This window comes from Ischnura elegans, chromosome 4 (genome assembly GCF_921293095.1).
Source record: "Ischnura elegans chromosome 4, ioIscEleg1.1, whole genome shotgun sequence".
In the NCBI taxonomy this organism is placed as follows: domain Eukaryota; kingdom Metazoa; phylum Arthropoda; class Insecta; order Odonata; family Coenagrionidae; genus Ischnura; species Ischnura elegans.
Window position 1 is genome coordinate 79752487 of NC_060249.1, and position 14854 is coordinate 79767340.

At 38.1% G+C, this 14854-nt stretch overlaps 1 protein-coding gene across 7 annotated transcripts in view; it reads left to right on the forward strand.

Annotated features, from left to right (window-relative positions):
• The window catches only part of LOC124157693 (ephrin type-B receptor 1-B), a 714333-nt gene that overhangs the window by 681886 nt on the left and 17593 nt on the right, over positions 1–14854 (forward strand). For 4 of the 7 annotated variants that reach the window (XM_046532632.1, XM_046532635.1, XM_046532639.1 and 1 more), the window contains exons 4-13: positions 6320–6652; positions 8047–8151; positions 8273–8516; positions 8834–8992; positions 9108–9268; positions 9430–9783; positions 10467–10698; positions 10930–11041; positions 11458–11528; positions 14321–14371. In XM_046532632.1, the coding sequence (XP_046388588.1) occupies positions 6320–6652; positions 8047–8151; positions 8273–8516; positions 8834–8992; positions 9108–9268; positions 9430–9783; positions 10467–10698; positions 10930–11041; positions 11458–11528; positions 14321–14371 (1822 nt within the window). Of the gene's footprint in view, positions 1–6319; positions 6653–8046; positions 8152–8272; positions 8517–8833; positions 8993–9107; positions 9269–9429; positions 9784–10466; positions 10699–10929; positions 11042–11457; positions 11529–13395; positions 13414–14320; positions 14372–14854 lie in introns of all 7 variants that reach the window. The other 3 variants (XM_046532637.1, XM_046532638.1, XM_046532636.1) reach the window with 2 other exon arrangements.

The following is a 14854-nucleotide window of genomic DNA, read 5'->3' on the forward strand; positions in this document are numbered from 1 at the left end:
CCCTGTTTTCTTCTTCCTCCCTCCTCGTTTACCTAAAAAATATGCTGAAATATATCTTAAAAAACAGCTGTTGATAAATTTGCTATTTTAAAAAGTATCATTTCCTAATGCATCGATATGCACGCGTATGCACCTCCATCCTTCTCTCTGACTTCTCCCGCAAGTAATTTTATTCACCCCACCGTTGGGACATACCTCCCCGCCCCTCTGTTGCCCTTCTGCCCGTCAAACCCCTCCCCCCCCCCGCCTCCTCCCCCATACCAATCTACGTTATGCTGAACACTCCCATCTCTCCTCCCTGCATCTTGCTCTTCACTCCCGTATCGCCCCAACTGTCGTGTTCTCCACCTCTATCCCAGAGGCTTAGAAAATTGGGTTGAACCTCCTCCTGGGTAAAGACTCGCGAGGGAAATAGTTCGAAGGCAGCGTGTAACCACAGGCTTCCAGTGGTGTCTGGAGTGCGTAGACCTTGCAACTGTTGCTAAGAAGCTTGCCTTGAAATTTGTATTCTTGAACTTAATCATGTAGTTCGCTAAGTTTAGTCCGAGGAATGTGTTCTTAAAGGTTTTATTTACTGTTGAATACGATGGACGCCGGAATCAAAGGTGAATTTAATCTTGGGTTGTGTAAACTGCTCGATCACGTTGGATGAGATTAACAATTTCTGGCCATAAAAAGTTCCATTTAATATCCATGCCCCTGGTAAAATTTAAAATACACTTGTATTGAACGCGAGGATATTATTGTTTCAACTGAATGAAGAGTTTCTTATTGATTAACGATCCATGAAAGGGGGGGGGGAGAATACGTGACTACTTCTTAAATACTCCTTGCAAATCTACCAAAATCGGTGGAATACTTTAATAATAATGAAACATTCATCGTCATCATCATTAGTCACCAGTCCTAAGATTGGTTTGACGCAGCTCTCCATTCTTCTCTCCTATTTTCTAACCTTTTTATAGTGACGTATTTCTTCTCCTTCACGTCCTTTATAACCTGTCCTAGGTAACTCATTCGGGGCCATCTCTTGCCCTTCTTCCCTTCCACCTATCCTTCAACGATTGTTAATCTAATATTATTAAGTATATTAAAGCGTAAATCATGCTTCTCCTTGGAAAATACACATCAGGGTAGTCGCGTTGTGGCTGTTTAACAATCATTCTCCTCTTCCTTATTACAGTATTCCTCTGCATTTTATTCTGAACTCAGGTCAGTTAAACCGCTTCCCTATAATTCATTTTTTTCCAAAGGCCTCGGATTCCTCACTAGGTGAAGATCACCCTGGGTGCTCCTTATCCCGTAGCATGATTAGGAAACTAGTGACGTTGCGGAATCACGCTGCTCTTGCCCGCCCCTCAGTGCAGTTCGCATGAATTGCGGAACGTGAAAATGTGTAAAAATTAAACTTTCGCTAAATTTCTAAGGATACCACAATGTTTGGACTCGAAAGAATTAGCGTCAAGGCCAGTTATTTCCGTCGCTTTAGCTCCCAGTTCGGCTTCCGTGAGTGCGAATATTTTTCGCCGCATCATGGATGGGCGAATGAGATAGCCGGTGCTTATGCATATTCATGCGAAAGAGTAGTAGTTCCAGCCGTTTCGAGTCGATAATCTTTTATTTTTCGACCCTCTTGCTTTAATTTTTTCTCCATTATTTTTAGGGAGAGGAGGAATTTTCGTTTAGGAATAACATAACAATAATTTCGTGTTATTTTTATCATCCGCCCTTTACAAAGAGACACCTATCCTTTATTAAGTCTCCTCCCTTCGTCCAAATAAGGGCTGGAACTAGTTAACGCTCTCTTGAGCTCGCCTCTAAGGTTAAATGGGGCTACCCTTTGGGTTGATGGTTTTTCTCCAGGGGTCGCGCAGTTGTCAAGACGACGCCTGGACCCGACGACGCCGTAACGGCCATCTGTTTTACTTCTTCCTCTTCCTCCGCAAACTTTTTCTTGGTCGAGATTGTTTTTTTTTATCCTTTCTGATTTTTATGTTTCCTAACTTCTCTCCTTTTAACCTGCGGAACGGCAGGGTGTAGATACCCCCACCGTTTATTTACTTCATAATTTTTGGCGGCCTTCCTTTTCACTCTCTCATTCTCATTCATTAATGTAAGAAAAGTGAATATGAAACGGTCAATTCATGTTTTTAAAGTTGGACAATCTACAATGCGAATGAATATGAAGCATCCATTCAAAAATTTCTTTCCTTCGGTAAAAAAAATCATTAATCCTAAAATCGAAGGAAAATGAAATTTGCCACGAAAATGTGTAATTCTGAATGCTAAACAAATGATGTTTCATCATTATCCTTTCTTTTCTGTCATTCCTCTTTGTTCTAAAGAGCCTACTTAATGGACTCCTTGGAGGTTAATTTCACTTTTCTTTGCCATAAAAAAATTAGTTCCCATTTAATTTCCGCTCAGGTACATTCTGATATTTTAGTACCCATGACATAAACAAAAGGAATGGAAATGCAGTCTTCATTCACGCTGGAACTGAATCACTTATTCCTTTGACCTGTCACCTCACTGACCAGTCCGGAATGTTTCCTCAATTTCTCTCGTTCGCCCGCCAATTTTCTGGGATTGTCCTGTCGATGTGGCAATCGTGTCAGAGGAGATTGAACGTAACTCTTCTTTTTTTTCATAAATGAAAAGCGTTCAAGTGCCTTTATTCCTCTCTGTGGCTTATTTATTCTCAATAAAAGCTTGACCATTTGGTGCTGCTTTTTCAGTCTTCGCCGCTCCACTTTAGCTGAAAACAGTTGAATCCCAATTGATTCGCTCACTTGTTTTCATTTCTCGATGCTCGCTTTGCCGATTTGACCGCTGGCGCCAGCAAGATGCTGAAAGGACATCGAAGAGCTGGCTTAAATATTTGTAAAATATATATATGTATAATTAATGAGATTGGAGGCGGAGAGCTTTATTACTTCCGTATAGTGGTGTATATAAATCCTCATTTCGGGAATCGGGAGGGGGCTGAGCCCACTTGACCCCTCCCTTAAACTCACCCCATGATATTTTATATTTAAATTTAAGTGAATAACAAGAATATGGAACATACAGGTTGAGTTGACTTTGGAAACAGTCGCATCTTTACTTATGATGCATGGCTGTTGAATGCGACTAAGGAAGAAAAGGTCGGGAAGTTAAAATATCAGTCGTGGGCAGCGATGCGTGAGGTACCGCGAGGAATTGGATTGTGCAAGCCTTTCCATCAACGATGTCTCTTTTTTTCCCGCACTGTTTGAGGACGTTCGTGAGTGTTGAATGTCCGTCCGTATGTGTGATTAGAAGAGGTGGCCTGATGGACGGGGTCAAAAGCGTTGGTCGAGTTTCAGGGGGTGACATAGAACAGGGGAATGGACGTCTGCTGCCCTCGAGGGAGTAACTGGCAGTGACCCGCGCAGAGAACTTTATTGGATTAAAACCCGTCCGCGGTCGGGTCTTGAATTCGCTCTCTGTCTCTTCTGCCTCATCTCTCCCATCACCTTTCTCCACTCCAGGGCCTCTAGCTCCCCAGCTCAATCGTGTTTCCCGCAAACAGACCGCCGAGGGAGTTGATAAGTCAGCGGTTTTTTGGCAGGACCACCTTTAAAAGTGAGAATAAAAGGGAGTTGGCCATACTTGGAATTGTTGAGGGAAGTTCGATTTGATGGTGATGGGATCGGGTGATTACCAATATGCTCCATGTAAACCTGCCTTAATCGGTAGAATACCTTTAATTATATTTACTGTCATCATCATCATCATTAGTCAATAATCCTATGATTGGTGATAGTTTTCCGGGTTTAATCCTATGATTGATTCGACGCAGCTCTTCCTCTCCCTTATCCGCTAGCCTTTTCATTGTGTATCTTCTTGTTAACATTTTTCATAACCTTTCCTATTTAACTCATTCGAGGACGTCCCTTGCCCTTCTTCCCTTCCGCCTGACCTTATATGATTGCTTTCATGAGGCCATCGTGTCTGATAATGTGGCCAAGTAAGGAAGTGTTTTACGATATTTTATATTTAAATTTAATTGAAATTAAGTCTTCTCAGTAAGGCTTCTGGTAGAATTATCTTTTCTCTCAATCTTCTCAGCACTTCCTCATTATATACTCTTCGGAGAGTAAAAGGAACGAGGAAGTGCTAAACATGGTGGGCAAAGAGAGGAGATGCGAAGGAGGCTTGAGTTAGTACTAAGCGGGGAGGTGTTAAAAATGGATTGATAGAGTACTTAGTGTGGAGGAGATGCTGCAAACCGTGTGAGAGTGAAGAATGCTTGATAAGCGGGGAAGTAGGAGGATTAGAATAAGATGTATGTAATGAAAGTGAGTTGGCTTTATTGTGAATTAAAAAAGTAGATTTAGTGCGGGAGGAGGCAGGTCGGAGTTAAAATTGCTGAATGTAAACATACCTTAACCGGTGTAATATATTTTATGATAGGAATTGGAGTTCTATCGAAGAACACTTCTATCAAATAGACAGGAATTCGTGGGTGAGATGGCTTGCGTATCTGAGGATTACTGTGGATGAGAAAAGGTGTCGTTGCAATTACACTGTCCAACCAATGGAAGTAAGATGCGCTCTTCCAAAATTAGGATAGTGGTGAAGTGGCTTGAACCCTGCCCTCAAGAATTAACTTATCCCCTGTGTATTGATTGTTAAGTCTCTTCCACCTTCACTAAATTCTTTCTCTGTAGTCATTCCTCCCTCCACAGTTTCTTCACCCTTGCTTTTTCGACCCTCCACGTCCTATCGTCTATTTTTACAGCCGTCCCCGGTAGACATGTTGTCTTGCATTCATTCCCCCGCTCTTTGTCAGGATGAGTATTTATTTAGCCTCCTGAAAATTTCAATTACGTTCCATTCGTCCCCTCATGTCATTCCCTTTTTCATTCCTCCATTCCATTTCGTTTCTTGTTGATCATGACTTCATTATCAGCGCCATTTTATCTTCATCCTCCGCTTCCATTCGTCTGCCCGACGTTGATCCACCGTCTTCTTTTTGTCCATTCGTTTATTCTTATTATTCAGCTTCCCTTGCTATGTGCCCATTCTCCACCCCTCCTGCCACAACCCCTCCGTTCTCTCCCTTCCACTCTCCTCCATTGATATATAAACCAATTTGTCATAATCCCTCCTCATCCTCCGCACATTATTCCTTTATTGTCGTCTATCCCTCAATGTCCCTCCCAATCTTTCCATCTCTATTATGTCATCTCGCCTCTCCCCGTACCCAATGTCGTGTTTTTATCCTGGCATCTTCAACTCTTTCTCCGTTCAGCCTCTAACTCAGTCTCCTCCGCCCTCTTAAACGAAAAAAAATGAAAAAAATACGTGCATGCATAAGTATTCCGTCGACCCCTTGACGACCTTTTTTGCCCTACGAATTTATTCTTCATATGGACGGATGCGCACTGGTCGGAATCCGCGAATTATTTTGCGTATTACATCGCTAAATGTCGGAATTAATGTTTAGATTTTGAAATGCAGCGCAGGTATAGGTCACCGAGTTAATGATATCAACGAATTGGCTTCCGTTTTCGTGCGGCCGTCTGCAGGAGTTACTACAAGTTTTATCTGTATCTTATAGGTGCATCGGTGATATTTTTCCTTGTATTTCTTTTTGTTTCATCCCACGAATATGCTTTATTGTCCAGAACTTCCATCTTGTGGATATAATTTTTTCGTCTTTTTTTTCTCTGTCTCAAAAGGAGTGTTTGGATCAAGCCCTCCGCCTTTTCTGCTCAGCATTGATGCACATGTAATTTTGACTGCAGTCCACTGTATCAATTTGATCAACTCTCTCTCTTCCTCAGTTCTCTTCCATTAATTTTTACTTCGTATCAACTCGTGAGTGTCATCATAACTCCAACCCTCCATGGACTGTAAGCCAGTAATCTTTTTTGAATTCTGCCAGATGGCAAAGTATTTGAACCGCTTTTCTAGATTTAAAAATTGATGGAATAAAACTTGAATTTAATTTTTAATATTAAATATCCAAAAACTTGTTTTCCTATCGCATCTATCCTACCCAGACTGGTAGATTACTTCGAGTTGGATGATTTTCGAATTATTCTCAATTTCCAAGTTGAAGGTATTTTTTCTATAAAAATCCAAGCTCTGGTTATTTATTTGCATCAAAAAATGACATTGCGTTCAGGGGTTTCGTAAATGTATCGAAGCAAGGCATTTACAATTTAAACGCGTATTCGTATATAAGCAGTCTTTGTTTTCTTTAAAATTCTGCTCCAAATGAATTTTTGTTCCCTTCAGGTTCCTCTGTCATCATTAATGTTTGATTTCTTTCTTTATTTAATTGCAGTGGGTCGAAGAATCCTTCACGGACTTCGAGAAGGGAATAAACTGGAGATCTTACGTCGTTTGTGACGTGGCCTATAACAACGTGAACAACTGGCTGTGGACCCCGTTCGTGGAGCGTGGTCCAGCCAACCGCATTTACATAGAAGTCCGCTTCACCATCCGTGATTGTTCTTTGTTCCCGGGGAACGCCCTCTCCTGCAAGGAAACCTTCTCGTTGCTTTACTACGAGTTCGACGTTGCCACCAGGGAGCCACCACCATGGGAACCCGAGAGCTACAAACTCATCGGGAGGATAGCCGCAGGAGAAGGAGGAAGGTTCAACACAAACTCGGACGTAAGTATTCTGATGGCGTTGTTGAAGTGAATGCACTCGACTCCCTGGCTCCAAAGTTTACTTTGATGATGGGAAAGGAAGAGCGAATCGCGTATCCGAAACTGTGTTAGATGTTACATTTATTCAACTTTAACTAGAGTAAATATTATTTTGATCTTCTTATGAGCTGTAATCGAAATAAGTAATGTAATTTCATGGGTTAATTCGCTATTTTCCTGTGCTTCTAGATCTCTTACAGAAACTAGCTTAAGTTGAAACGTTTCCTTGATTACAAAGAATGCTAGCTTCACTACGCGCAAAGGCATTACGTAAAATCAAATCATCTACATCCAATTCAACCCTGAATTTGGTGTTGATGAAGCTATGTTGATGTAAGAACTTAAGTACTTACCTACTAAATTAAAAATTTGTTTTTGATTACGCTGTTTTGACGCAATAAGTCTGTAGTGAAGATAGTATCTTTTGCACTTTCGAAAACGGTCCTAGACATCACAGGATCCACGCATCTCCACGTATTATCAATATGATTGTTCTCTCCCAAAAGCAGATCTCGTATTTGGCTACGTAATCTTTAATTCCCCGACTGTTTCATGGATGATTGTTCTTTAGTAGGAGTTAAACGAAATGTTTTTGAAATTAATATTAGATCCTTTTCAGTTGAACTGTAGGATTCATTTGTAGCTGGATTTTACAGTACAAAATAGAATTTGCTAATTGTCAATTAATTCTAATGAATTGCAATAACATAAAAATTTAATTTGTCAGATCTGATTGAAAAATGCTTTGGCAACGTCTTGAATGGTTTTGAAATCCCGCGCGTTTCATTCATGAAACCACGGGTTTTACAAAAGAGGATCTTCTGATTCCCTCTAAATGTGTTTTCACACACCGCGCATATTAATGGGTTTGCAAAAGTCGCCACTCGTGTCGCTGACAAACAATGTGATCCGAGTTTCACGGGGAACTAAGGTATAATTAGAGGTGTTAACTGAAATTGATATTTGTATATGATGATTGTGATCTATCAAACTCAAAACTTTTCAATGTTATCCCTCGCAATAACAAACAATATACTGCAAAATTTTGGAAAAAAGTGGATCGCATTGAACTCATCACCGCGCCGCGGACATTTTTGAAAACCGATTAACATGCGACCGAAGTGGCAACAGAAATCGGATTGGATTTTTTTGGATGGAATCAGGCCTTTTCTATGCAGTCCCTTTGCATGGAATTGTAGTGCTGCCGATCGAAATGTTTGTCGTCGTTGTTTGTTTTGATTTGGGGATTTTCCGTTACTCATTATGTTGTTTATATAGTTTTAAAAGTCAGTTTTTGCAATTGTGGTCTATTATAATGCTGCAAGCTTTAAATTCCATGTTTAATTTATTTTACAGCAAGGAGTAATCAACACCGAGGTGAAATCAATCCCTGTTACAAAGAAAGGGGTATACTTTGCATTCCGAGACCAAGGAGCATGTATATCTCTTCTAGCCATCAAGGTAATCACTTTGTGCCTCTATTTTGCGTTATTCTTTTTCATAGGATTTGATTTTCTGTTACATATTGGCTATTATTTTAACTTGATATATACATGTGACACAAAATTGTTCTTTTTGGTAGATGTACTACATTACTTGCCCTGAAGTCACTGTTAACTTCACCCGGTTTCCAACCACTCCTACGGGGAGAGAAGTCACTATAATTGAACAGGCGACAGGAGAATGTGTGGAGAATGCAGAGAGGGATGGCGATGGTGGAGCACCTACGTACCTCTGTAAAGGAGATGGGAAGTGGTATCTCCTCACTGGTGGGTGCCGATGCAAACCAGGATTCGAAGCAGATACCGACAAACAAACCTGCAACAGTTAGTACTCCAAAAATTATTTGTCTTTAAGATTATGTGGCTTGAAGCTTTTGTTTTTTCATGGAAGAGTGATGTATTATAGCTTTCCATATCTCACCTTTTGGTATTAAGTAATGAATTATGTACACTGTTTTTATGAGGAAGTCATCACATATAAATGGAAATCTCATAATTTAGGCTGAGAAAGTTTTTTTTTTAATATTTTTGTGTGTGAAAATTTTCTTTATTTGATGTTGTAAAATATTTTTAGCAGCGTCTTTATGGTATTTGGTAATGGATATACTTAAACTCATTCTTATTACCCTGCTTATTTTCAGTTTGCCCTCCTGGAAAATATAAAAGCAATCCTGGGTCGGAAGATCGTTGCCAGCCTTGTCCTGATAAAAGTAAAGCTCCTGACTTTGGCTATTCTGAATGCCGTTGTGATGTTGGTTATTATAGAGCACCAACAGATCCCAAGTCAATGCCATGTACTCGTACGTACTTATTTCACTTCTTTCTTATATGCCTTTGCAAATATTATTAAAAATTGCCTCCTTTCATGAAATACCTTAGATTTTACCTAATATACCTTATTTTTTTATTTTGCAGAACCACCTTCAGCACCTCAAAATTTAACTGTGAACTTTGTGGATCAGTCAACTGTTATCCTATCTTGGAGTCCTCCTGGGTATCTGGGTGGTCGAACGGATACTTCCTACAGAGTAGTCTGTGATGCTTGTGGTCACTCTGTTTCTTATATGCCTCATACAGTGAGTTTTTATATGTATTTGCTGCCTGATAATAATTTCTTCTTTTAACATTAATTTACTCTCCCTGGTGGAAATTTATTAATGCACTTTGGAAACTATGAAATCAAGTTTATACATTCATTTTGTACTCGACAATTCATGTGATTTTTGACTTGTTTCAGGAGAGATTCAATGAAACGAAGGTGACAATTGGAGGGCTGAACCCTGTGACAACATATCGTTTCCAAGTCTTTGCTGAAAATGGGGTATCAGGGTCTGCTATGGAGGCTGAAGGTGGTTTGAGTGGTGGCAGGATTGCAGGAGGGAAGTATGTTGATGTCACTGTCACCACAGAGGCATCTGCCATATCCTCTCCCTCCACTGGGGTGGTCAATGTGCGGATCACCTCAGTGAAGTCGACAGAAGTCACTGTGGCATGGGATCCCCCACCACCCCCTCCTTCTTTGGCTCCTCCTGGTTCATCGCTGGCTCCCTTCCCATCAGGGAAAGATGAGGAGGGTAATGACATCAACCAGGTCAGTACCTCCCTTCAGCTACTGGTGAAATAGTGTAATGGAGCCTCAGTTATCCATAATTTTGATTAACCATTCTTTAAATTAATCATTTTCTTGTTATTGCACCACTGTAAATTGGCAATAATTGCTGTATGTGGGCTTTTGAAATAAATAAATTAAAGGTTTCCTATCCAGTCCTCTCAAGCTATCTATGTATAATATACTCTTGATTTCTAGTAGGTATTCCTGATATTTACACCCTTCGTTTTCATTTTTATTATTGGCAAGATTTGATACACTGCCTTACAGGTTATTTTCATGGATTTTTTTAGTTCTGATCTAGTAATAACAGAAATAGATAAGGGCACTAATTTTGATGAGTCATGGCTATGTTAGTAATCGTAACTTTTTTCTCACTTTATGAAATAGTCACTGATATAATGTGGCCTCTCATTTTGCCATCAGTATCAATGATTTGTTTTGTAGATGTCTTCCTTTGATTGTATCATGTATCAAGGATATCTTGCAATGTTTTAGAATTCAATAAATGTCAAATGCATTTACAAATTCACGATCTTCATGCCTATATAAATATAATGTGGGCTACCAAAGCATATATTGCTGAGATGCCGTGAGTGACAGTGAACAGATCCTCATTATCATAAATTCCCTCAGTCTCTAACAGGTAGTTATGTTTTTTGTAGGTTGAGATTTATGAAGTCCGCTGCTTTGCTAGAGAGCCAATTACATTAGACAATGGAATTATTGGTGGTACTGGGAACTCATCAAGTATCCTTACTAAGGGGCTAGAAGCAACATTCACTGGACTACGTCAGCGAACAGAGCATGGTTTCCAAGTGCGAGCAAAGACAATTGGAGGTTGGGGTGAATTTAGTCCCCCAATATTCAAGATGACTGGGCAAGTTTTGGGAACAGGTTAGTATTCACTTTAATTAATGTGTTTTTATTGAACTACAATTTATGTCCCTATGATGAATAAAATAATAGTAATGATGCTGCTCTAATGTTTTCTGTGAAATTATGTTTGATGGCTGTTATATCATCAAGTTAAACGTTCTCGTGCTGGGACAATACAAACGTCTTATGTTTAATTTTTATTTTCTTTACTTTTTATTGTGTAATTTAAATCATTTTATTCTCTTCTAGCTTATGTTGGTGATGAGGACAATATGCAAGTGCAGATAATAGCAGTGGCTACAGTTGCTGTGGTAGTTTTAGTTGTTGTCATTATTGTAATGACTGTCATATTCCTTAGAAGGTGAGATTACATAGTTAAATGGGATAACATTATACTTTTATCATTTTTATTTTACTAGCATACCATCTCACATCTTCATTTTTACAATTTGTGACATATGACTAATGCGATAAGTCCTAAAATTCTTTGTGACACATTAATGTTGATGTGGAAAGTTATGTCTTAATTTTGTCTTATTATATTCACAGTATCATTCCTTATATTGTATGCCTTTTTTTCATGAACTGCACGCTTAAAAGTTTTACTTATGTAATAATGCATAAGTAGGCAACTTAGAATTTTTGTGTCTTTATAAACTTTATTTAGCTGAAATTTACAAAAAAAAGTTCCTTTGATTTTTTAAATTTGTTAATGCAATTGTGCTTAATTTTCTAGTTTTTTTGATCTAATAAGATATTTTATTGCCATTCCTACAGTCGAGGCACAGATGACTGCAACAAGAAGCAGCCCAGTGATTGTGACACATTGGAGTACAGAAATGGTGAAGGTAAGAGTCATAGTTTTTGATTATTTATTTGATTACATGGACATACATGGAAGATTTTAATGTGGTTTATGAGATGAAAATTCTTTGCATACAAAGAAATTAATCTTAATGAGAATTCACCATATATTTCATGAAAATTTAATTATACATATATCCATTTTTTGATTTTTCTGGTGTTCTTTCAAGTGAGCAGTTGCTAATTAATCAAGCAAAACTAAGACTTTCTGGTGAACTTCTTTGCTTAATAAATTTTTGACAATCTTTTGTTAATTAAATATCAATGAACGAGATGTGCCATTGCATAGTTTTAATGCTGTTTGAAGTGGAATTTCATTTTATCAATATTTATATGTTCCCCTTAGTCAGATTAATTACCTGTCTGTGTCATTATTAGATGTTGTACTTGATTTCTATGTGGTTAATTTATATTTTATTAGCAGCCTATCATGTTCATTTTTGATGAGTTTTTTTATTCCATGCAATATCTTCCTATCATATGAATAAAATTGTTTGATCATGTATCCATATTATCTTCCTTCCAAAGTGCAACTTGTGTTGCTATTGGTTGTAATGATGGAACTGTTGTGTTCTTGATAATAATAGTGATGTTATCAAGCATTTTTCTATGGGAATTAACGCTATTTTAGACTTAGATTATATATTCATCGCAAAGTAGAATATCAAGTTACAGCAAAGCATTGTTGCAAACAGAAATGAAGACTGCTGAAAGATATATGTTCAAGATATGTAATTTATTTCTATAATGCCCAAACTGGCAGAAAACTTGTCAAAGTCATTGCAGCAATTGTTGCTGTAAGTTAAAACACTATCTGCTTTGCGGTATAATCATATTCCAATGTCATATATGTCTTTGGTTACAATGATTACTAATTTTTGCCGGTTTTTGGCCTGCTATAATATTTCTTGATCAAGGTTATGTGTGGCCCTCTTCAAGTGCTTCAGCTTTGGAATTAATGTATGGAATGTTTTTAATGTGGGTGTGTTGGTTTAATGTTACCTTTTTAATTTAATTCCATATTACAATTGCCTTGGAGCTGCCTACTGTTATTATGGAACCTATTTTAATATCTTGGTGTGGTTAACTTCGATTCCTTAGCCCCGAATGTTTTGGTATTATCACCCAGTCTATTTTGTGGGTACCCTAATTGTATGTAATTGCTAGAATCCCCATTGATTGTGCCTAGAGCCCCATACTTTGACTCCCCACTTTTTTTTCTACATTTCAATGCCTTGCAGTGTGACCTTGGGAAGTCAGTTGATCAAGATGTTTCTGGATTGTAACAATATTACAAACTAGGGAAAATATTACAGTTCCCTCTCTAATCAAATAATTTTTATCGCTGAATAATTTTTATTTGAGCCTACTGAGTGGACCCAGGAGATGGCAATCTGACCTGGAAATCCAAAAAATATCCAAATATGAATGAAAATTTCATGTGAATACATTTTGCTTGTTTTTGGTGGGTAGAATTCTTTCACTATCTCATCGCTAAAGAATGACTTAGTGTGTGAGCAAAAATGGGTGGTTTCCTAAAGTCTTAAAATATAGCTTCCAGATGCATCTTGATAAACTTGTCATCCATTTTCCATGTTTCATACCATACGTTTGTGTAAAGTTGTGTACATTGAACTCCTCTTTGAATATACCATTGTAATAGAACCCTTTGAATACCCTTCATTTGTATAGTTGTGTAATGCTCCTACCCTATAGTATGATCAAGGCACCACCTCTTATTAATGACTCATTAGTTGGTAAGAGCAAAGGGAATGTGAAAGTCACTCAAACCCTTTTTTGTGTCTCTTTTTTCTCTCCACTATCCTCAACATGCAATCTCCACTCACGCAGGACTTGTAGTCACGTACAGTAAGTGTGATCCAAAAAAGTCTGAATTTGTGAATATTGTGGCAACATGTTTTGTATCTTAATACGTCAAGTGTGTACCCTAAATGTTGCCTTCATTTGTGTATGTTTGTATATTTGTATATGAAATGCATAGTTTATTTCATGCCTTGCTTCTTATTCCCAGTAGCACATTCTGTAGTTTCACTTGCATTATTTGCTTGTAAAATAAGCCCGGCTGTTGTGCATATCCTCGTAGTACATACCTTATCCTGCTTTTTTCATTTTTATTATGCTTTTTTTAACACACTCTGTTTTACACTCAACGCGATCATTAATTGGACAAGGGACACAATGCACGCAATTAGTTATTTGAATTACCCATGTCATTAATGGAAGTTAAATATTAATAGTGACACTGGAAAGGATAAAAAATAAGAAATTAATTACATCCAAGGGGAGTATGTAATCATTAAACATTTTCTTTTGTGTCCTTATAACACTCACTTTTTGGGGAAAAATTGTATGAACTCATAACATTTGTTTCACTGTTGTGGATACCCTTAATGATTCCTTAAGCTCCCAATGCAAATATTAATTTTGGGAATCTCATAAACTTTGTGGCTTTATATTTGTTATTGAGTCATAATTTGAGTATTATAAATGCCTCTGAATTTTAACCAAGTTATGATGGATTTATAAAAATTATAGTATGTCAGGCTGAAATAATTCTTACTTAGCAAATATAGATCTTTCTCAATATTCACTCATATCATTGTTCCTCACTCATAACAAGTACGTATACTACTCCTTATAGTGACCTCCGGATACCACATAACTTTTTTTATGCTTACTTTTTTGTTTCTACCCATGTTTACCTTGGTTTTTTATTTTTTGTCTATATTGTTTTGTCTCTCAAACCTATTTCCAGTGCACTGCCACCTGGACAGCCCCCCAATTGTTACCACCCACACAAATGGCAGTAAGTACCTACCAATCCTCAGATATGGTCCACCACTAGCATTGAGTTTAACTACCCCTATAAATTTCATTCATACTTCACCCAAATTAGCCTGGGATTAGACCAGTTGAATGAGACTCACACAGCAACAACCGTGAATACTTAAGTATTGAGCACTACGCCTGAGCATCCTTATGATGTTCAGTTGTATTGTTGCCATGGCAGATCATTATCATAGGGGACTTTCCTTGAGTTGAGGAAAGGGGGTGATTCATCTCACAATCACTAACTTAACGGTGGGGAGACCTTTGGACCTTTACACTAATGGAGAAGGGAATCTTAGCAAAAACCATCTGGGAAAATGTATGTATCATCATTAATGTTCTAGATATTATTTGGTAAATTGGCTGTGAGCGTATTTATTCCTTTTGTATGCCCTTCAAGCCTCTGTAGCTTGCTTCATCCCTTTTGCTTGCATGATTACCATGGCAATTTATTTGAGTT